This window comes from Centruroides sculpturatus, unplaced genomic scaffold, assembly GCF_000671375.1.
Source record: "Centruroides sculpturatus isolate CEXI.00-Female unplaced genomic scaffold, Cexi_2.0 scaffold718, whole genome shotgun sequence".
NCBI lineage: Eukaryota > Metazoa > Arthropoda > Arachnida > Scorpiones > Buthidae > Centruroides > Centruroides sculpturatus.
In genome coordinates, this window is record NW_019384925.1 from 7,589 (window position 1) to 32,880 (window position 25,292).

Below are 25,292 nucleotides of genomic sequence, written 5' to 3' on the forward strand. Positions count from 1 at the left end.
TATTATATCATTCGTCGATACCTTCAACAGAAACAACGTCAGTCACCATCTCAACCGCACCCTACAGAAACCGACCCAGAAAACATCTCCCTTGACGAAAGAAAAAGTCAATGGAACCACGACCCGCAACCAAGCACTTCCCGAGAAATCGCTCCCCGAGGCGACTCTACCCAAATAGCACACAAACTTATTGTTCAAAGCTATTAAGACCTTAGTCGACACTCGACAACCACCAATTTATTATTTTAAAATTTTTCCAGTTATTCGGCNAAAATGTTGGTATTATTGGCGCTGAAAGCGACATAAAACGAGTTGGATGTTTAATCTTTATGATTTTTGGCTATGGGCACACATTAAGAAGTGTGGTTTATCGAGGAATTGTTGAAAATTTGGCAACTTCCAAAGATGGCACCACACTGCATGTGAGAACTATCACAGAGGTCCAAGTACAGTCGGTTGTTAAACACACTGTTCATACTCTGCAGAACAGTGAGCACATTCAGCATTAACTTCCGTATTGCTAATAGTGTTTTATACATATAAAATGAGAACATATAATTAAATATCGACATTTAGTTCTAAAGATTATGATAAACCATTAATTTATTTTCGGGAAAGGTGCATTAATACATGAAATGAATACATATAAAGACATCAAAGTCCAATAACAATCAAATTTAGTTGTATTTTGTTTGGAAAATGATTAAATACCGTGAGTGTTGTTTCCTTGTTTGATTATGCATTTTGTTTCTTTTTTTAAAATTCCGCTCACTTGAATACACGACGAGAATATTGAATAAATCGCACTTAACACCTGAAAATAACGATATTTTATCAATATTATTTCTATGTGATGTCTATCAACATTATTAGAAAACAAATGGAAACTTACTCTAATCGGGAAATCCTGTTTTATATAGAAGAATCCTCCAATTGATATGCCGAGAGGAATCTTTCCAAATCTCTTCATAAAGTCGTTTATCTTTTAGAATCAAAAATGGTAAAATGTAAGTTAGTTACTTATATTTACATTGCCGTATTTCCATGATTAAATCCTTTTTTTAACCACGTATTCCCGAATTTATTTGAATAACCGGAGTTTCTCGAGGCCTAGTTTTCAACAGGAGACGAATGGATAAAAACCGTATCTTAATTATTCCTACATTTTTCGAACTATCTAAGCTATTTAGTGACTCATAAAAAATGGCCGATGATAATTTACATAGCAAAAATTTAAGAATACAGAAAAAATGTCTTCACAATCCGAGGTTTTCACAGTCACCATTGACACCAAAATAGCCTAATACAAATTTTCACTTACAGAGGCTACCATGTAAATTACCGTCGGCCATTTTTAATGAACTATGTGTTCTTATTTTATATTTATGTAAAGATCTAATTATGTAGGCTATCCTGTATATATATTAGAGATTTATACTGTATTTCTTTAACCAAACTCTAATCATATATTATAAACTCAACCTGGATTCAATTATGGTTTCGATTTCATTATTTGTCAGAAACAAAGGAAAACTTCCTACCAGCTCTGAAGTTAAGCCTTATTGAAATACAGTATTTCTTTTAAATTTCTTACTTACCTTAAATTTGAAATTCAATGGGAGATTTGCAGAAGAAATTTTCTCAATACTGATGAAATTGTCGTACATCTGAAAAGGAGAAATAATAATATTTCAACCTGTAATTGTTATATTAAATTTATGTGAGCCCGCGGATTTTTAAGGGAATCTTAAAATTAATGCTAATCTGTTTTTTCGAAATGAAAAAAAAACCGGAGAGTTAGATTGGAGGTCAGTGGGGAAGTTGATACTTAGAGTTGTCAAGAATGCACCGTCATCGTCAACAACGGACGATCATGTTACCCCTTTCCCACGACGAACGTATAAAAGCGAGAGCTACCAGGAGCTCGGGGCGATCGAAAGGAAGTTGTACTTGAAATAGTGTGCATTTAGTCTCCGAGTCCCCGATCCTGCCGAGAAGAAAACGGACAAGGACAGCTATTCTTCGTATGGACCGATCGTCGCATACAGTTCCTCCCGCTTAGAGGTATTTTTGATAGTGATCTGAGAACTCTCCCCACAGCTAACGGGAATAAACTTAGATAAAAGCTATCTTTTTTGTATAAAATTTCGTTAGTATTTAATCGCATTTAACTGTGTCTAGCTTCCTATAACCTCCTGTAATCTAGATTCAGTTATATAATAAATTCTTGTTGTTATCTATTAAAAACCTGTCTCCTGTCACACTCCGAAACACAAATACCTGCCGACTTGCTCAATCCCCCTCGCCACTCGAAAAAAAGCCATCCAAAAGACGAAGTGGGCGAGTTTTACTAACTCGACGTATAAGTGACAATTAGAGATTACCCTGTGCCCTCGTAATCTCACATTTATATATTAAATTAATTTAACAATGAAAAACAAATTAGCTTTATAATACACAAATCCCTACGACGGTATCTGTCTAGAAATGTAATTCAAACAAAACATAAAAGAGAAATGGATAATACAGACCTTCACGTGAGATCAATATTATTTTCATTGCTGCAATTAAAGTTGTCTTAAGCCGAAACAAATTTTTCCATGTGAAACAATAAAAAATGGATTAATCCGTTCCTCACCCCAAAGTAAAGCCTTTTTTGTACTTTTTTAGTCGTATTTCATGCTAAAAATGCTTACAAATTACAATGTAACGTTTCATATAATACAATACTGTATTATCAGTTTGCTTTTATAAAATCTAAAGGAACTGAATCGGCCATATTCTTATTAAACTCACTAATTCAAATATACTTAAAGAAAAAACGAAGAAAAATTTATGCTGCATTCATTGACATTACTAAAGCATTTGACTCTATTCACGTACCCTCTTTGGTTAACAAATTAAAAGTATTTGGTGCAGGTACCAAATTTACAACTACAATTATGGAACTTTTTTCCTCTTNTAAATTCTTGTTGTTATCTATTAAAAACCTGTCTCCTGTCACACTCCGAAACACAAATACCTGCCGACTTGCTCAATCCCCCTCGCCACTCGAAAAAATACCATCCAAAAGACGAAGTGGGCGAGTTTTACTAACTCGACGTATAAGTGACAATTAGAGATTACCCTGTGCCCTCGTAATCTCACATTTATATATTAAATTAATTTAACAATGAAAAACAAATTAGCTTTATAATACACAAATCCCTACGACGGTATCTGTCTAGAAATGTAATTCAAACAAAACATAAAAGAGAAATGGATAATACGGACCTTCACGTAAGATCAATATTATTTTCATTGCTGCAATTAATTTAAAGTTGTCTTAAGCCGAAACAAATTTTTCCATGTGAAACAATATAAAATGGATTAATCCGTTCCTCACCCCCAAAGTAAAGCCTTTTTTGTACTTTTTTAGTCGTATTTCGTGCTAAAAATGCTTACAAATACAATGTAACGTTTCATATAATATAATACTGTATTATATAGAAAAAATTTTGTTATTTAATTTAAGCACCTTAAAATGAATTTTTTGGTACAATTTATATTGCATTAATGTCAATTAACGCGGTTTTTATTAATTAATTTGATTTAGATTCAACTGCTGCGGGTACCGAAAAAAAAATAGTGTATTTCCCGCATTCGCATTGAAATCTAATTTAAACAGCAACGTCATCGATGATTCGTGTCGTGACGTCTAATGACGCAGGCGATATACTTACCAATGATGTTAAATAAGAAAATGTCCAAGACAGAGAAATTAAGCCGAGAAGAATAAATAATGATAGAAATATAAAAATAATCTTCAGTATTGGTTGTAATTTAACGAATATCGTTGCATAGAAAACGAATGACGTTAAGTAAATGGAACTTGTGTAAACGAAAGGTAAAAGAATGTCCCATTCTTCGTTAATCATTGTAATATATCCCCAAAGTTCCACGTGTTTCTCCAATATTTCTTCCAATCTCTCTTGCAGGAAGTTTTGTTCAACAGTAATTTCAGTTATTTCTTGTGACATTTTCAGATATCTTTTCTGCACAATAAAGAAAGTTGCTGTTACTAGCAAAAGAAGTGAAACAATCTGGCCGGAGAAATAAATATGCCACAAAGAACAAATAAAAGAAACAAGAAATGCTTCTGTATTACTTCCGTTTTGCCTTTTTATTTCTGCGAAAAACGAAATTCCAGGCATCACTGTAAGCATGATAAATACGATAAATAATAAAGATAGAAAACGCAAAGCATACGTTTCTATGTAATTGGTTATTTTTAATTCTCCTTCGTAACTGCTGACAATGCAATGGCAAGAAATTTTCTTCCTCTTGAGAATACTGAATTGCCCAGCAATATATATGGAGAATAACGCGACGACTGTGGATGCTTCCGATGTGTAGTTGCCAAATACTTTAATGACTCTTAAAATGTAAATATTCGTATTGTATAATCTTATCAAGAAAGCCGTGGCTATTAACCATTCAAATATTTCTATGAAAGAAATATATTTCTTAAATAAATTCGATGAAAAACGATTCTTTGCTCTTTCGTCTTCCAGGCATGGACACGGATACCAAAAGTATAATCCAAATATCTTTGCTGAATTAAATATAGGAGCTAACATATACCCAATACAACGTTGCCTCTCTCGAAGTGACAGCATATTTTTTTTTAAGTTTCTCTCGAAATGACGTAATTGCTTCTCAAAACGAATTATTTTAACTCTATTCGCCTAGAAGAGGAGTGTACAATGTATGGCTCCTATTGTGACAATGTTTGGCAATCTCTGATCTAGAATATAACAGCAACCAACTGATAATGAAAATTCTTTTGTTATGTTGTGTTGCTATGGAAGAGGCTGATATTGATTTTCTTTGAAAATTTGAAAGCATATTTCCTGCCTACAGATTAGTATAAGTGCTCGCGGTGCACAAATATTTAAGCATCCTAATTAAATTTTCAATTACTTCTTATTGAACATTCCACACTGTGTGACGTTATAATCTTAATACCTTAATATCATCTAATTCTGTTGAATTTATTGAAATTTTAATTCCTTTTAGCATAGAGATATTTTAATGAATTTATTGATAGTAATAACCTTTTAAAATTCTTCAGTTAATTGCATATTAACGGGAGCAGTTATTAGTAAATTCCATACTTATATAATATTTTAAGGATAACGAGTAAAATAATTTATATTTTAGTATTAATTTTCTTGCTTTGTATTAAATGAGAAATTACCATTCAATTCTGTAGTCAATTTCGGAAATGGGCATTACAAAATAGAGACTATATCAGTGTTTCTCAACGGGGGCGATATCGCCCCCATGTGGGCGTTTTTCCATATTCAGGGGGCGATTAGTAACAATTTATGTTTTGGGGGCGAAAAAACTATTTTCTGCGCGACATAGTAAAACATTATATTAAGAATGATTAGATATTTTATTCGTTATATCGTACAATAATTAAACAAATAACATTATATAGTCACCAGTCTATTCGATGTAGTACGAATTTGGCGTTAGCCTTGTCCCACGGCATCGGAATTTTGTAGTGAAGGGGGCAATACTACGTAACGGTTTTATTGGGGGGGCGATATTACGTTGAAGGGGGCGACGATTCGTTAGAGGTTGAGAAACACTGGACTATATTAATTTGCGAGCAGGGCTCAGTAGAGGGCAAGAGGCAAAAATCACTGAACATTAGTCGTGAGTTCGTCCCTGTCCAACGAACTGACAACGTGAAGTTTACAGAAATTTTCACTTGTCTAGCAATTAAAAGAAGCCAGATACCATAAAAAATTTTTGTGGAAAGCAATCCATTTGTCACGTGTTGCATTGCTGTATCTTATCAAATGACACGCCATACTATCGTATAGTTATCTGTTTGTTTTAACAAATTATAAATACCTGTAAATTATGTGACCGGAGGGTCGGCACCTGTTTAGTGCCTCGTCAGGATTGACACCAACGTGTCTCAGGTGACACAAATGCCGCGGTGGTTCGGAAGTAGGTCACGCGACCGGTCGCGTTAATGAGCGATCTGATTCTGGATGGAGTGAGAGAGAGACAGCACACTGGAAGTGACTACGCAGAATAGGTAACAAAAAGCGTTTAATGGTAATCTAAGACATTGAATACAGAAAACACGTTCCTCGTTAAAGAGGGATAATTGACTTTCGCGGTAAGAGAGACAGAGAGTTCACATTAAAACGCATGGTGATAGATACCTGATGTATCGGTCCTTTGGTGATTTCCAGAACGGGTACTTTCTGTGATCTTTGGAGGAAAAAGTTCGGTTGAGCGTATGATAAAGTCAATTCGCTGTTCAGGTAATCCAAGGCACTCACTAAGGTGTTGGTAATTAGGTAATCCGATTCGAGATCAAAAGATGAATGATCATGAGGCGATAGGCACAAAATTCCACTCGGGTAATGTTTAAGCTTCGAAAAACGGGCGACTGCACAGTTTGGTAGGACGACTTTGGTAGGACAGGCCGATTTTCGAGGCCGACTGCCTCGAAAATCGGCCTGTTGCTATATTCAATTGACAAACTTGCAACAATAGGTCGTGAGGTTATGAAAAAGCGTCTTTTTAGTTGCTGAGAACTTGCCCAGTGATTAACTCCCAGGTGTGAAAGTTGACAGTACTTTAATAAAATGGTATCGTTAAAAATCTAGGTCAGGCCATAAACAAACAAGGCTGAGTCTCCAATTATATTAGTGATAATCTAGTCTGTATATTGTTTTTGTATAATTTTACTATACTGATTTGAATGTTTTTTTTTTTGAATATATTACAACGTTACAAGTGAATTTCGTCGTACAAAAATATTTAAAAAAAAATTTAAAAATCATCAAAATTACAAAAATGCAAATATTAGGATCAAAATTTGCCATCAATTTCTGTATGAAAGTTACATACAAAATAATAATTAAAGTTATTTAAAATAGAATATATTATTTCTATAGAATTTTTATAAATTCGTACGATTTAGGGAAATTATACAGAATAATCGCACTGATCATTTGACACTTATACTATTTAAAATTGAATAAACTAAGTTCTATCTAAATCATAGTGGTTCAATTGGTAGCTTATAAGTCACATTAGTAGCTGATTAGTCCACTTATGTGATCTCAATTGCATTGAGGTAATGTACATTTCTAATTGTCCCTTGGCAACAAATATTTCAGAACAGTGAAAGTCAATACATGGTGACTGTTCTTGGACAAAAATAATCTTCAATTTTAATTTTAATTTAAATGATTCACTTAAACTTCGTTCTTGGAATATAGTATGTCGTCTTTATGTATGACTACTGTACAGTTGACCCCCTTTTACCCGGGTTTCTTTTGTTTCGGTTTCTTTTTTCCGGGGGAAAAAATTGCGACAGTATTCGTACAAACACGCTAAAAGACTCATATAATTCGGTAAAACGTCATCGCCGAATCGTGTCGCGACAGGATTGGTCGAATCTTGACCAATAGCGGATATTGTACAAACCGTTGAGTTTAAACGAGCAGCGGACCTACTAAAAACCATTTATTATTTAACGTCGATAAAAATTATATTTATATTAATGATCTCTCCAAAGTTCAGCGAATTTTTCGCAAAAAAATAATTTATCAGGAAGCACGCGAGCGTCATTCGATGACAATCTCCACGACGAAAACAAGCTTAAGCAACGGCGTCGTCGAACGGTGCACACTCGGTAAGTAATCCTACAATTTTTTTGTTTATAGCATAGTTTATATGGATTATTCCCAAAAAATTATACGTATTTTGGAAATGTTGAGTCGAATTAGTCTAGAATCGATTAATTTTATGGAAGAAAACTCAAACAGCCGTAGTCCGTAAACTGCATACGTGCCGGGCTGTGATTGGCTCATGTATTCAAGGACTCTTAGAACATCAATTTCATAAAGAACGGAACGTATCTACCGTGTTATAGGGGTGTCGACTGTATATGCAAAGTATTTTGTGACTACCCGAAAGGACCATCAGAGAGCTAGAAGCAGTTAAAAATGCTATAAGACATGGTAGATAAATATAGTGAAAAAATTTTTAGCATATTTTTATTGTGAAAGCGTCGTAGTCTCTAATAAAAGGTCGGCATTTGATCTTTTTTAACTTTGCGGCAATTTTTTAAATTTATTTATGATGTCTTAAGAAGATTTTTATTTCTTCAAGCTAATTGATTGTTACCTCTTTGGTCTGTGAAAAAAAAGAAAGACTCAAAAAATTATATATTTTTATGTACGTCTCTATAGCTTCAAATGAAGAAAATACTTGGATATGTCGTCAAGAAATTTCCATCAATTGCTGCAATATTTTCTTCTTTCGTTTTTTTTTTTTCTTTTTACAATTATTACTGACAATTATTGCTTTTTCGTTAAAATTTATTTCGTTTTAAGAGAGAGATCTTTTTGCAGAAACTCGGGCGGCTACGATTCTTCAAAACAAAAATACAGTACTGTAGTTATGTTGGATGAAGCGAATACTTATCTGTCACTGTCATTGTCACTGCATCAAACAGAGATATGAGTATAAATGTAGATGCTAAATTTTATAAATTAAGTAATACTTTTTTAAATTAAAAATTATATTTTTACTCTTATAAGTAATGGGAAGAGCTAAGATAAGTCTATATGTATATATGTATATGTATACGTTATGATTGCTGCCGTTACGTGTAGCGTCATCTATTCAAAACAATTTAACTAAATAATTAACTAAATATAATTCTTACAAAAAAATATATAATTTTTAAAAATATATGTTATATTCACCTAATTACTGCGTCAATGTTATAGCACGAAATAGAAGCGCCATTACGCCATTATTGCGACAGGTAGCAAATAGCCTGCATGGTAAGTAGTGTTATGCCCCTGTGCATTACAGTTTTACTGTTAGCAATGGAGTTGTGCCGGTTATGTATCTAACGCCGTTCAGAGAAAAATTTTTGAATTGAAATAACGTGAATCGCGGTACAAATCAGAAGTTCATATATAGTTAATCTGGTCCTCTTCCACTTCTCACGTCTGGTTTCGACTTTCATTTATGTAACTTCGTTCTCCAGATTAAGGAAGGACAGGAGACGAGAGTCAAAATTTATAGGTCTACAATTTTTTTCAAATTTCAGTTCAAAAATTTTTCCATAAATACAATATTTACGAGAACATACTTTCCATATAGTTTATACAATCTGTTGTCAAAATTTAAACACTTTATTATCACAAAAGCAAATATTTTGGCATTTTACAAGATTTTTTTTATTTAAACAAGTCATGTGAAGTCTTTCGGACGTTAAAATTAGCAACTTCCATCACATGTGGAACCATCACAACCTATCTAACACTGATCACTTTTCAAATAAAAATAGTACACAATTTAAAGTATTTTTAAAATGTGTTAGATTGGGTACTCTATGTGATAAACTCTTACGTAAGATAACCTTTGTAAAATATAAATCAATAATATAATTTAATAGAAGGGTTAGAAGTACGAAATAATGTAATGATCTTAATCTTTGCTGTTATTTTTTCCTAGCAACGCCGCGAAAAATAACAACAGCAAAGATTGAGATTTTGGGCTCATCTGCTAGTTTAACCTAAATTTGAAATTATTTTGTATTATCAGTCAGATGTGATCTCATTTCAATAACATTTTATGAGTTGATTTCTATAAAACAGCTGCAAGCTGAATAAAAGAAGATATGTTTTATTGTAGGATTGTAAGAATGGAAATCATTATCGTGTTTGTATGCATTCAGGTTATTTTTTTTTTGTTTTGTTTGAAAACAGATTAATTAGATTTATCAAAAATATCCATTTTTATTTAAGCATAAATATCGCATAGATCTTTGTGGAAAAAAATAAATAGTCTAATAAAATAAACATTAACACACATTACAAATCGAAACTCGGTCCATCATTGGTCCGTGAAAAAAACAAGTAAACATTACTAGTTGGTCGTGGGTTCGCGCCTCTTCAACAGGCTCGCTCGTGAAGTTTTTCTGAGTTTTCTTCACATTTGTAACACCTAAACAAGTAATTATTTATTGTACATCATCACAATGCCGCGCTATAATTTTTAAATTATTTAATTTAAACTACGAGGGTAAGGTTGTCTATTTTTTTTTTAATACAAAGAAACGTTTACTTTCATTAATGTGTATATTATTTTAAAGCTTGAACATTTATCTATTTTTGTACATAATCTTCATACAAAAACTTCCACAGCGCATACAAAAATACATCGAACGAAATGGCGATTATGCAGAAAAATAGATAAATGTTTAAGCTTTAAAATGATATGCACATTATTGAAAATAAACGTTTCTTTGTATTTAAAAATAATAGGAGACCTTACTTTTGGGATTATCCTCGTACATGCTCTCCATCTCAAATTAGTACTGTAGTGTCTCGCCCGTGTACATCATACTTTTCTGTCAGCAATGGATTTGTGCCAGTTATCTAACTGCTTTCAGGGAAAAATTTTTGAATTGAAATAACATGACTTCCGGTTGGCATCGGAAGGTCGTATATAAATAATCGAGTCCAACTGCTCCGAATCTAGTGAATTCATAATATTTAACGTATCCATAAACGGTATATAGTAATTCTGGAGTTTATAAATATACGAAAGAAGAAATCTGTAGAGTAGAATCGATATTCACTGATATAAACCGTACTTACCCTTTCGATATTCATAAATACGGGAGATCATTTGATTGTGACTGCTATTTTCAGAGCCAGAAAAAAATAAAATTCGTAAATATATATTATATTATTATTATATTAATGAACAAATAAATAATACCTAACTAGTAGCGTGTTAAGTNAAGTAAACAACTTTAACATTGAAATACAGTTTGCTTTATTCTTAATCTAAGTTCAGCATTATTAAAGAGCATATTTTAGTTAGTTCAAATGATAAGCAAATAGAAAGTAGAGTGAAATAAAATTGTAGTCATTAATAGAGAGGTTTCCAATGTAGAGATCATGTTTATTAAATTGCATAACTGTTTAAGAATGTATGACATACCCTAACAAACAAATACACAGTGTGAATAAAATAAAGAAAATAGAGACTGGAACCTGTGGGCCTTTCAATCAGAGCACATGGAAATTTGAATTTCATCAAACTCATAATTTGATATTTTAAAAACAAAATATTCTATCAGTGCTTGTTGTTTTGAATATTCTGTATTATAAATTGGGAAGAGACAAAATAAAGCATCTTGTTGCATTGAATTCTTTATTTAATTTTACATCTTTTATTCAATCAGTTTATATATTAATGAACAAATAATACAATTAAATATTGGGAAGAGACAAAATAAAGCATCTTGTTGCATTGAATTCTTTATTTAATTTTACATCTTTTATTCAATCACTTTATATATTAATGAACAAATAAATAATACCTAACTAGTAGCGTGTTAAGTTTTATTTAAGTTTGATAACGTAACATGTGGGCGATCTGCCGAGGGATGTACTGTACTTCTCGGAAGGACTTTCTTTGAGAATCTGGAAACCTATTTAGCTGTTATAAACGTCAAACATCAGAAAACTCAACGCGGCCAGCCCGTTGGCAAGGCACCAATCCACGACCAACTAACAGTGTTCAGTGGTTATATCCACTTAGCCACTAATAGTTTCGTTTATTAAGTAAATTATTTTATTTGCTAAACGCATTTTATTTAAATATTTTCACGTAATATTTACTCTAAAATAGAAATTTATATCTGTGCGATTGGTAATTGGCCTGTATTCAGAGAATACGAGAAGAATGGTCTCTCTATACGTGAAACACCTGTCAACAAAACGTGGCGAAACTTTTATATTCAGTTCTACAATACTCATTAGTATTGTAGAACTGAATATAAAATAATCTATAAATAATCTATGTTCGCATTGAAAAAACTATTCATTGACATAATTTTTTAAATGAGAACACAGAAGCGATACTGTATAAATACTTGGCAGAACGATAGTTGGGATAGAAGATTCGAAAATGATGAAGACTGTCGTATTCATTTGCTTCACCCTGTTCTTCTCGCAAGTGAATTCACAGGGCAAAGGTAAGAAGTATCTTTAAAATTTTTATAGAAAATATAAATCAATTTTAAAGAATAAAAAATATACAACAATATTGATTATCTTTATTGATATGTTCAGAATGCTGTAATATGGATATGGACGAAGGTAACTGCGACGAAGAAATTTTAAGCTATTTTTACAATTCTACTTCTGGACGATGCGAAGTTTTTTATTATACAGGATGCGGCGGAAATTGCAATAATTTCCATACTAATTATCTCGGTTGTTGTACTCTTTGTAATATGGAAAGTAAGAACATTTATTCGAAAAATTAATTATGTTCTATATATAAAAATATAAATAATATAATCTTATTTTTTTAGAATGTTTTCCTATTTCCTAACTGAGTGTTAAAGTAATCCACCAGATCGTTTAACGCTATGGAACATATTGCTTTTAACTTTCTTGGACTATTTCGATGTACTATTTTCACACAGGTTTGAATATGAATAAAGCACCTTAAATTCTTAATTTATCATTATTTTTTTTATTTATTGATTACTATAAACTATAATGTGTAACTAAGAGACGATCGTTTACATACGCAAAACTAACGAAATTCTTGAGTTCTCTCCTGAAAATTACAAATTTATTTTTTTCAATTTCTTGCTAAAAATGATAAAACTGAAAATAGTTTTTAATTGAATTAAAATGGAAAATTTGTAAAGCTGATCGTTCGTATTTATCATCTGGATTTTTACTGTTTAATGATAGAATGGACAGCATAGATAGCTGGCACGACTCTATTACTGACGGGAAAAGTATAATGCACTGTACAGGGGTAAGCCACTACTAATTTGCGGTGGAGAGTGTATGTTTTAAATTAAAAATATAATTAAAAATTGCAGTCCGATATTGTGACCATGTCGCGATAAATTACTGCTCGTTTTACTATGGTGTTATTTTAAAATCACGTATGTTAAACATGGGGGATTTGAGAATTCACTCCAATTGCTTTATTACTTCTGTAGCAATGAGTAACGATACGCTCAAGAAATATGTATTATTATTACATATTTATTTATTGAAGACAGAATAATCATTTGTACGGGCGTTAAATTAAGTATAACAAAATTGAACATTACACATAATTAAGCAAATTATTTTAATAAAAACAAATGCGACCACTACTACATCAGACTATCTCATATTAAAATTTAACAAAAAAAAAAAAAATTATATTAAAGCAATCACGAAATACGTAAATTAAGAATAAAAAACAGTAATAGTCAGAATATCCCAATGCTGAAAATTCATGTTGAACTAATATGAGAGTGAAAAACTGAAAATTTCAACACGAAATGAACATTTAATGCATCTTCATTCGAAAAAGTATTAAATAAAGAAATATCTTTTTACCAAAACATTTCTAATAAGCCCAGCAAACCTTGCGCAGGCAAAGTATCGCCAATGGGTGTTAGGTCCGTTGCCGCTTCAGTCAAGCAAACTGGACTATAGACACCTATAGTCAAAGCATGATATCTTAAACAGAAAATTCACCATTTTGTTTAACTGAAGAATGGAGTAAAGTAGTCCAATAATGCACAATATCCACGTCATTGTCACTGAAAAAAGCCATATTGCATTTGTAGGTTTTGACCATGAGGCTGTGTAATTAAAAATAAACACCTCTGTTCAAATATAAGGCGTCACACGGTACAACGTTTGCTAGCCACTGCAGCATGCCAGGTTGATATAAAGGAAGACGTGTATTGCTATTAATGAAAAGATGACTTAAAAACAGGCATCAGTTTAATCAATCGAACAGACGGAATTCGCGCTTTCAAATAACGTTAATTAATCAATTATTTTTTAAATTAAATACAAAAAATTAAAATTTTTATACAGTATAATTTAAGTATTTGAAAGTCATTTTCATTAAGATAAAAGTCTGACGTAGATATTTTGACGTACGCGTGACGTTTCGTTATTACGTTCGATTTAACCAACAATAGTTTAAAAGTGTTCGATTTTAATTGTCGGTCGCCATCTTGGAGAAAGCGATATTCCCGAAATTCCGACGGTTACTCACTTCATTTCTTCAATTTTCGAAAGAACTTTGATTAAAAATCTTGTATTATTGTAAGTAGTTATTTTCATATATAAAAATTCGAAATAGCGGTTAACCATTGAACTTTAAATATCTTACTATTTTAGAATATAATTTTCATTATGAATTTAAGATTTTAATTCATTTATAATTGAATTAAAATAATTTCCTAAATATTTAATACGTTAATCGCCACCATTGAAAAGAACTTAATCATGTAAATAAGATTTATTTAATTATAAATTATAAATCTTCATTCTAAAAATTATATTACTACTTTATTTAATAAATTGGTCATCAGGGAAGGATAGGTTTAAGTTAGGTTAGGGGTTTGCTGCATGTCCCCGCCTCGGCTAGGTCCTTGGAGTCGATGACGAAGGTGGTGTTGGTGCCCGATGTTGTCAACTCAATAATTCTGCGGCCTTAAGGCCGCAAGTGCCCGCAAACGCTCGCATTTGCTCGAAACTATGCGCTCGCTTTCGCTCAGTTAGAAATAGGCTTAGGTTTGTGCAACAAACCTAAACCTATTTCTAACTAATATAATCAATAACTTTTTTCCAATTTTTCTTTACACCAGGTTCGACATTCAAAGGTGTAAAACCTGGACTCCACATTACGGGAATCCGCGACGTAATCATAAAACTGAAAGCCAAACTGAAAGCCAAACTGACGAAACTCAGTTTTGTAACGTTCAGTTGGACAGAAACAAGACTGAAAGCAGAGTTAAAAATTATTTAACTTTTCCGTTTTCGTCCCGCTCTTCTGTCGTACTGCAACCAATAAAAACGCAAGGATTTGTGACGCGTAGTCATGTGCATTAGTCACGTGTAGTTTGATTGTCATAATGGCAGAAAGTGTAGCGAAAACGATGAGGAAACAAACAGATTTGGAATTCTTCATCGAAGAAGTTAGAAAATACAGATGTCTGTACGACAAAAAATGTAAATAATTCAAAGATTATTAACAATGAAATTGTTAATGCAGAGAAATTATGGCAAAATCCGTAGCGTTGTCCATGTTTGACTCTACGACAATTACAGAACTGATCAACAGATGGCGCATTTCTAGTAGTGTCAAGTTAAAACGAAAACATAACTGAAACGAAAACTCTATACGTTTCAGTTCTGTTTCTGAGTTTCTGTTTTCAGGTAATGTGGAGTCCAGGCTTAAGTCAACTAAACCTTAGCTTAAAGTGCATTACCAAAGAGAATAGATTTAGGTTTGTTGCACAAGCAAGCGTATGCGGACACACGCGGCCGTAAGGCCACAGAATTATTGCGTTGACAACATCGGAGTCCGTCGGGAGTGAACAGTCGCGACTGCTACCATGAATTAATAGCAACAATAAAATTATTCAAATTTACTAATAGCGCCGTCTACATTGAAATTCAAAAGATGCTTGCAGTCGAGATTCCGGAAATGCGGCCATGACAGTGCACATAGGTAAAGATTAACCGCTCTATGAAGTGATTTTTCTTAAATCTTTCTCTTTTTCTTCAGTCATAGTCCACTTGGGCAATAGAGAAAAGACATGTATCTCTTTCTATCTTTCTATCACTGCTCTGTTAACACTACTGTTACATCGTCATTCCTTTTACTTAGGTCTTTGTCTATCTTATCCGTTTACCTTTTTCTGGATCTTAACGTAGGTCTTCTTCCCTCCATCTTCTTATGCAATACCAACGTTGGTATTCTACCAGTATTTTCTTCAATTCTCTTGGTATGTTCAAATCTTCTCAGTCTAATTTGTTCAATATTCTCTCGCATATTTCTCTTTTTTTTTATTTTGTTATTTCTACATTCCTTACCCTGTCTGTTCTGCTCTTAGTCAACATGCTTTTGAAGGATTTCATTTTTGCTGTCTGTGTCTTTCTGCCTTCTTTTCCGCTGCTAAATACCTTGTGTACAGCCGATGTCTCTCATGTATGTATGTCTTTATGTCTTCTCTACGTGATGTAGTCCATGCTGCACCTCCATAAGTCAATATTGCGACAAGTACAATTGATAGAGTAGCTCCATACATTTGAGTGGCACTTTCTTTTCCCGGATCGTATTTAAAGTATGGCTTTAAATATCTGGATTAAGTGATATTGCAATGAGCACATTTCTAGACACTTTTTCCATTGCCATTCTTTCTACGTATCGTAAACGTTTGTTTAATTCATGGTTTTGTATGAGAGTGGCTATTTTATACATCTGGTGTATCTGCAGTTTGATCATGCTTGAAAGGAAATTTCTGTATGTAATGATGCAATAAACTACAATTCTTTGACGCATTATTCGACCAATATACAATATTACCTCGGAACTCGAACTCAATTAGTTCCAGCAGTCGTTCGACTTCCAAACCAACTTTTCCCATCAGAAACTATATAAAGTGAGTTATTCCATTCCCAAACGCTAAAAATTCACATATTAATTGTTCAGTGATGAGTTTCGTTTTTTACCTCAACTTCACTCTATCAAACTTTCACCGATTTCGCTGAAATTATGCAAGGATGCTTTGGGAACGAAAGCAAGAAATCAACTAAGCGCGGCTAGGCTGCTTCAATATATATCCAAAACTTCTATTTACAGATTCATAAAACAAAAATGTTTATTGTTTGTAGCCCAAAGAGTAGCAGTTAACCAAAAAATAAAAATAACCTAATCTGGCAAAGCTGCCACATTATGCATACGTACAAATATCATACACGTTACAGTATGAACGTCTTTCTGTTCGAGTTCGAAGAAAACTTCTACTTTTGGGACAAAATTTCCACGAAACAAAGCGTTTTGAGGAAATTTTGAAAGAGCAGATGAGCCAGGCAGATGAGGTTGGGTGAGCAAAAATTAACGATAGCGAAGATTAAGATTATTAGATTATAGCCGATCTTATCCGTTTTTGCCGTGTGCGAAAATTAGATTTACCCTCTTCCGAGACTAATTAGAGAATTTTTAGATGGGTCTAAAAATATATTCGGTTTCTTCAAGAAACTGCATCTAAAATAGTACAATAAAACCCGAGTTCAGAGTAATACTTATCCCGCTTCCTCTCTCCGGCGGGTTGAAATTCGGAAAATCCTTTCTTAGTGTACCTTCTCATGACGTACGCTAACTGTGTGTCAAATTTTAACTTTCAAATCATAACCGTTTGGTAAAATACCAACTAGCAAGGAACAACATGGGTTTAGAACGAAACGATCTACCACAAGTTTTGTGAGAATACTAATGAAAATGAGTTGGGAACACAACAAAGACTTAGTAATGACTTTTAGATATTGAAAAAAGAATATGATAGTATCCAAAACAAATAATGTGGAAGGCCCTATTTTCTTTAATACATAAAAATTAAATACGACTTTTTAACAAAGCTAAAAACTTTGTGTTTGTCCTCCTTTTGCCCTATTTTCTATTTTCTAGTTGAAAGAAGGGGCTGACTCCTCTCAAAGGTACAACCAGGAGGTTGAACAGATGGTGAAAGAAAAGGAAAAAGGCAAGTGATGAAAAGGAGGGCAGGATGATGATAGGATCATAGGGCGCCTGCATCGGTAGTTTATTAAATACAAAACAGAAAACATATGTACAAATTATATACAAGATGCACGTAACACAGGTGACAACAATGACTAATACAGTTTGAACAAATATAAATACAGAACATTATAACGTATTTACAATAAATATGTAGATGCACCCGACTGGTGAGTACCAAATCCCTTGTTTGGCAAATACAAAAAGATATCACAATTACATCACTACAAAATAAGTGAAATAATGCACCAAACGTGGGTGACGAAATTATGACAACATCGGGAATAGTTATGTACATAAGGAAAATAAAAACATAGATACAATGTATATTATATACTAGCTGCAAGGACCCGCTTCGCTGGGCAAAAAGTAACGATAGTGAAGATTAAGATAATTACATTATAGCTAATCTTACACGTTTTCACAGAATGCAAGAATTAGGTCCCCCGTTTCCAGACTAATTAGAGAATTTTTACGTTTAGTCAAACGAACTATTTTCAACGTTTCTGGAACGTTTACAATCGTTCTATAATCGAACCAATATTCGAATTTTATGTTCGAATTTAATTCGAACAAATTCGAACAAAACATTCGAAATAGAAAGCCACTTTCAACCACTTTCAGCCTCATATCTCCCGCACCCTTATAGCTATCGAGACGCAACCCCCTGGTGCACGAATAGAGACTTGGGACTACTACCACATACAAACACCATTCACGTGCGATGTGTAGTTTTGGCGGAAAAGTGAAATATAGGGACATACATGTCCATTTATATATATATATATATACAAAACTAACCGACCCAACCTCATTTTTTGGGCTTTCTCTCAGTTTGCACGTAAGAAGCGGGGGTTAAATTCTGCTGCCCTCAGCATCATATATGATCACATATTCACTCCCATCATCAGATATGCAAGTGGTAGCTGGGACTGGGCTGCCAGAAAGGTACATCCACGTAGAAAGCTTATCTCATCCCAGCGAAAAGCATTGATCCTCATCTCTGGGGTCTACCGCACTACGCCCAATGGGAGTCTGCAGATCCTTACTCAAAAACCGCCCATTACCGACGTTATCCAAGCCAGATATGAGCTTTGGCAGCTGAAAACTAGTCATGACATCTGCACTACTACTTGTAATATTCTTGCCGACAATTATGAGAAAATAAATCTGCTCAGTGATCTTACTCCCCCGTATATCTGCAACTACATCAGCACAGACACACCTATCAACCCTGATGTGGAGATCTACACGGATGGCTCTGGGCTAAATGGGAACATTGGCTGTGCCTTCGTTGTACATCAAGGACAGCATGAAATCCACCACCAGATTTACAGGCTCCACAATTTATGCAGCGTGTTTCAGGCTGAGCCCAAAGCCATTCATATTGCAATTGGCTGGTCTGAATAGCATCTCAATAACCTACAGATAGCCATTTTCACAGATTGCCAGTCTGCCATTGCTCTCATCAACAGCAGACAGCTTCACCCTATCACAACAGCAATAAAAAATCTCACTTGTCTTTTCTCAAACAGTTATAGTATCAGCTGGGTCCGTAGGCACCAAGGCACTGCCGGAAACGAAAGAGCGGATCAGCTGGCAAAGGCTACCGCTAATGACAATACGTTGGATCCAATATACAACATGCTCAGCCATAGCAAAATCCAATAAGTCCAAAAAGTCCAAAATCCAAAAAGTCTTTTGTATAATGATATTCTTCTCCACAGGCAGAACTCTTGGGCCAACAACCACAGTAACCTAACCTACTAATTCATACCTAATATCAACGAGCACCACTGCCATACCTGGATTAATATCAATTTTCTCCTTACTCAGATTATTACTGGCCACGGGAGCTTTTCCAGTTATCTCCATCGCTTTACGGGTAAACGTACTCCCCTTTGTGCCATCTGTAGGGAGTTGGACGGTCCTAACCACTATCTTTACAGATGCGTGTACCTTGAAAGGGAACGTCTCGAAATTGAACTAATTGCACAGAAATTAAACATCTCCTGGCCGTGTCAGCAACATGATCTCCTTAAACACAAGAATCTTTATACAGCTTTTCGTAACCTAGTGCTTATGAGCAAGTGGCACCCATCACCACGCATGAGTAGTTCCTCAACAGGCTTCGTTCTTTTCATTACCTCCGCCACTGCTACAGACATCTGTAAATACTGTATATATGCCACCTAACTGCTACTGTTTTCAAAGTTGTAATATAATGGCTCGTATTACTTCTCTTATCTATTGTATTCTATACTCAAATTGTATTTTACACTCTATTATAATGCATCATTACTTTACTAGTAGCTCGGGACGCCCCCTAGTGGGCGTTGTTTACAAATTTCCATGAAGCACGGTTTCTTTGACTTTTTTGTTCCTATCAATATGCTCTACAGCTCTGTTAAAGTCCCAATGGTAAGATTAGGTGAAGAGGTGGCGACCCCCCCAAACCGTAGACCCCTGTGCGAACAATAAAGGCAAAGGAACAATACCCCTACTCGCGACCCTTCACGAGATATAAGCCCCTGAAATAATAAATTCCTATTACAAATATACTGAATTATTTATATTGTTATATTGACCAAATAATAATTTATTGGCCAAATGAAGCTGTTCTTGCCAAAGTTGGAGAGTGTATCTGTTTTAGGATTTCCAACTTTGGCAAGAATGGCGGAAAAGATAGAAATTTAGAGAAGCAAGCTAAAAGAAAAATGCATTAACGCAAGGGACGCGGAGGGTCTTCCTTCGGCTTGGAAGTATGCCGTTAAAAACTTACAAGTGGCGCATGAACTCTAGTATGTTATAAATGAAATTCTGTCTAGATAGGATAGACAGTATTAATATTTAGTACGAGTAATATGTTATTTATTTTTACATTTTTGTATAATTTACAATGTTTTAGTTATTCTTATTACTGGAAATGTTATTGGTTGTTAATATTTTTGATTTTTTGAACTTATTGTTCCATTTAAGAAATATTCTTTTTAACCTGAGGATGATCTATAGAATAGATCGAAAACGTTTGTTATAATAAAAAAATCTCTCAGCGAATATTAAGGTGTTGGTTAAGTTTTTTATTTTTTTACAAATTCGAATTCGAAAATTTTTAAAATCAAAATAGAAAATCTTCGAAGTCAACCACTTTAAGCCCCCATATCTTCCGCACCCTTATAGCTATCGAGAAGCAACCACCATAGTGCACGAATGGAGACTTGGGGCTACTACCACATTCAAACACCATTCATGTGCGATGTATAGCTTTGGCTGAAAAGTGAAATATAGGGACACACACGTCCATTTTTATATATATACTAGCTGCAAGGACCCGCTTCGCTGGGTTTTTATTTGTATGTAATATAGTTTTTTTTTAATATATAAAAAACTGTTTTTCCAAGTAATCTAGAATCTAGCTGCAAAGACCCGCTTCGCTGGGTTTTTATTTGTGGGCAAAAAGTAACGATAGTGAAGATTAAGATAATTACATTATAGCCAATCTTANTTTTCTAACTTCTTCGATGAAGAATTCCAAATCTGTTTGTTTCCTCATCGTTTTCGCTACACTTTCTGCCATTATGACAATCAAACTACACGTGACTAATGCACATGACTACGCGTCACAAATCCTTGCGTTTTTATTGGTTGCAGTACGACAGAAGAGCGGGACGAAAACGGAAAAGTTAAATAATTTTTAACTCTGTTTTCAGTCTTGTTTCTGTCCAACTGAACGTTACAAAACTGAGTTTCGTCAGTTTGGCTTTCAGTTTGGCTTTCAGTTTTATGATTACGTCGCGGATTCCCGTAATGTGGAGTCCAGGTTTTACACCTTTGAATGTCGAACCTGGTGTAAAGAAAAATTGGAAAAAAGTTATTGATTATATTAGTTAGAAATAGGTTTAGGTTTGTTGCACAAACCTAAGCCTATTTCTAACTGAGCGAAAGCGAGCGCATAGTTTCGAGCAAATGCGAGCGTTTGCGGGCACTTGCGGCCTTAAGGCCGCAGAATTATTGAGTTGACAACATCGGGCACCAACACCACCTTCGTCATCGACTCCAAGGACCTAGCCGAGGCGGGGACATGCAGCAAACCCCTAACCTAACTTAAACCTATCCTTCCCTGATGACCAATTTATTAAATAAAGTAGTAATATAATTTTTAGAATGAAGATTTATAATTTATAATTAAATAAATCTTATTTACATGATTAAGTTCTTTTCAATGGTGGCGATTAACGTATTAAATATTTAGGAAATTATTTTAATTCAATTATAAATGAATTAAAATCTTAAATTCATAATGAAAATCGTATTAAAAAATACCAAGATATTTCATTAAAATTCAATGATTAACCGCTATTTCGAATTTTTATATATGAAAATAACTACTTACAATAATACAAGATTTTTAATCAAAGTTCTTTCGAAAATTGAAGAAATGAAATCAGTAACCGTCGTAATTTCGGGAATATCGCCTATTCCAAGATGGCGACCGACAATTAAGATCGAACACTTTTAAACTATTGTTGGTTAAATCGAACGTAATAACGAAACGTCACGCGTTACGTCAAAATATCTACGTCAGACTTTTATCTTAATGAAAATGAGTTTGAAATGCTTAAATTATATTTTATAAAAATTTAATTTTTTTGTAAACAAAATATTAAAAGCTGTTAAAAATAAATAATAATATAAAAAATAATTGATTAGTTTGCATTATGTGAAAGCGTGAATTCCGTATGTTACTATGTATAGATGCAAAAACAAACTTTTAAAATGTTCGCAGGGCACGTTTTGTTTAATTTACTAATATGGAATAAAAAAGTTGAGTACATTATCAAACAATAAAATATCACCGACGGACAAAAATATCTTCAAGGCAGCATTTTATCAATAATTTACAATGAGAATTTATTATTTTTTATTCTAATAAATCTGGTTCATCCGAATAAAATCATAAATAAATCATTACATATGTTAACTCTTAAATCATCATTCTCCTGAATCTGTAAGCGTTAAAAAAAAAAAAAAAACAATTTTACAAGACGACCAGATGGCCGAGTGGTCAAGGTGGCAGTCTACCGCTATGGAGGACTCGGTTTCGTCCGGACAGGTCACTAATTCCCCAGGAATTTTTAGGCGGTCGTCTGTCCGGATATGCGGGCATTGAAGGAGCAGCGTTATTCTGCGAAATTCTGTGTGAAACTCGGGAAATCCTTCATGGAAACTTTTGAATTGATTACCAAGGCTTGTGGTGATGATGCTATAAAACGTAGCGCGTGTTATGAGTGGTTTACCCGGTTCAAAAAGGGAAGACAATCAGTGGAAGACGACGATCGCCCCGTGCCATTGGCCAGCCAAATCCCAAAATCAAGAAAAGATCGTGCATTGGCCAGTCAATTTACAGCGACATTGTCCATTTCCCGATTTGGCCTAAACATATATACGAAATCCAACTAATTGAGATCGAAGTAAACAATCAGCTTCGATCTAGAAACACCATGTACACAAAAAGAGTCCCAATATGGCGACTGCCGCGATGCATCACGGTATCGTGTCTTGACATTATGTTTATAGACCTTAGCAGATAGCAGGCTACTATGTCGCCATCTCTTGTTTAATATAATAATTATAAATAAGTGAATTAATTAATTTAGAATATTCTGGAAGAAAAAAAATCGGTCCTGAATGGGAATCCAATCAGAAATCAATGATTTCTTCCAGAATGTTATAAAATTAAATTATATTTATTTATAATTATTATTTATAACGATAGATGGCAATATAGTAGCCTGTCTTCTTCCAAATTGCTTAGTTTTTTAGCCTTATAATTCTATAAAAAAGAAATTCTGCTATTTGTTTCGTATTTCTATGTTATAAATATCTTAAAATAATCCAGGAAAAAAATTTCATATATAGAAAATATTATAATTACTTTAAAACGAAATACAGAAATAATCGCTTTTAATTATAAATCATTAATACAATTTAATCATATGTAATTTAAATAAATATGGAAAAGTTTTATAAAATAGTTATCTGTAAATAAAATTATTTACATTTAATACGAAGAAATTAAAACACTAAACTTGAATTAAGACAGGCATGGCGGATATCTGTCATGTTATCAAACGTGTTACAAATTGCACTCCTTCTACCGCTTTGGTAGATGGATCTATTATAAAAATGAATAGGAAGATACACCATGCATAAAATCGTGATCCTTTTTATCATTTTGAAGTTTCCTGAAAGGAAATTATTATATTGCTTTTCCTACTAATAAGTTCGTTATAAGAAATTACTTACTTTCTTCTTCGCTTTCCTGGTCAAACAAGAAACTGATCAATAATGCCACTATAATCATGTTGCAGCACATAAAAAATTAACTCCTCAAATATACTCTGCAGTGTTCATTTAGCTTAATTTATATACATTAAATTTATTTTAGGTTTATTTCAATGCAAACTTCTATGTGAATTAATGCGCATTTATAGCTTGCCACAGATGTGTTTGTGTTTCCAGTTGTGTCCTTATTATCACGTAGAGGAGTATGTCTGTTAATTTGGAATTTAAAATGGGATGTCTATCTGAATAACCTATTTTTGTTATAATAATTTGCTTATAATTTCCTTCTTTTGCCATGTAATAGCATTTTATTTAAAGAAGTTTATTTCTCGAACAACATGTGCATTAAATGCAGAAGAAAATGCATGTGTATGTAATAAATCCATTCGTATAACAATTCATGAATTTATTAACAAGTGATCACTAAATTACTGTACTGCCTGCGACATATCCAATTATCTTCGATAGAAGGACATTCGGTGATTCGTGCATATACTATTTCTGTAAATAGATAAAAAACAAAAAACTCACACACACATTGCTTCACCTCAATTTAATAACATTTCTCGTCATACCGTTATTCCAAGTTACGATAATCGTCCCATAAAAAATTTATAGCATACCGAAGAACCTATGGAGTATGCAGTTAAAACAAAACAAAGCTGCTAGACGTACTGTACACGTATAACTTCACATTATCTATAATACACTTTACAATAGCTATAATACAGTAAATGGCTTTGTTTTGTCATTACTTACATTGATTACTGTTCAGTCATCTTAGCATAAAATTTGTCGCCATACTTTTCTAGCGATCACGTGGTGTCCTTTGACCATCTGGCATTGTGTTTTCGTTTGCATATACAGGCATACCTCGACTTACGTCGGTTTCGAGTTACGTCGTTCCCGATTATACGTCGCTTGTTAAAAAAGTATATGGAAAAATAAAAATCAAGTTTAAGTCATTTTATTCGACTTTACGTCTGTCCGCCACAAATATTGAAGTCGTAATATCACTAGATAAACGTTTAAAGCACATAAAATCATATTAAAATATATACAAGTATGTACTGTATTTACAGTACACGCATTCGTAAATTTAGATTACTTTTTTTGTACTATATTAAAAACTAAAATTTATTTGTTTGTAAGCTTAAAATAGATTTTTATTAACCATATATTATTTAAAATGCTTTCCTAGTGATAAGTAGATTCGGAGACAGGTAAATTCGACTTACGTCGTTTTTCGACTTACGTCGTTTTCCTGGAACCAATTACCG

General features: G+C 33.4%; 1 protein-coding gene across 1 annotated transcript; it reads right to left on the reverse strand.

Annotated features, from left to right (window-relative positions):
• Nucleotides 1–310: 310 nt before the first annotated feature.
• Nucleotides 311–6,528, reverse strand: LOC111631913. Its single transcript, XM_023376249.1, has 3 exons — nucleotides 6,228–6,528; nucleotides 1,599–1,667; nucleotides 311–982 (listed from the first exon to the last, which is right to left on the reverse strand). The coding sequence occupies exons 2-3, from the start codon at nucleotides 1,665–1,667 to the stop codon at nucleotides 704–706; spliced, it is 348 nt and encodes a 115-aa protein (XP_023232017.1). The 5' UTR covers nucleotides 6,228–6,528; the 3' UTR covers nucleotides 311–703.
• Nucleotides 6,529–25,292: the final 18,764 nt, after the last annotated feature.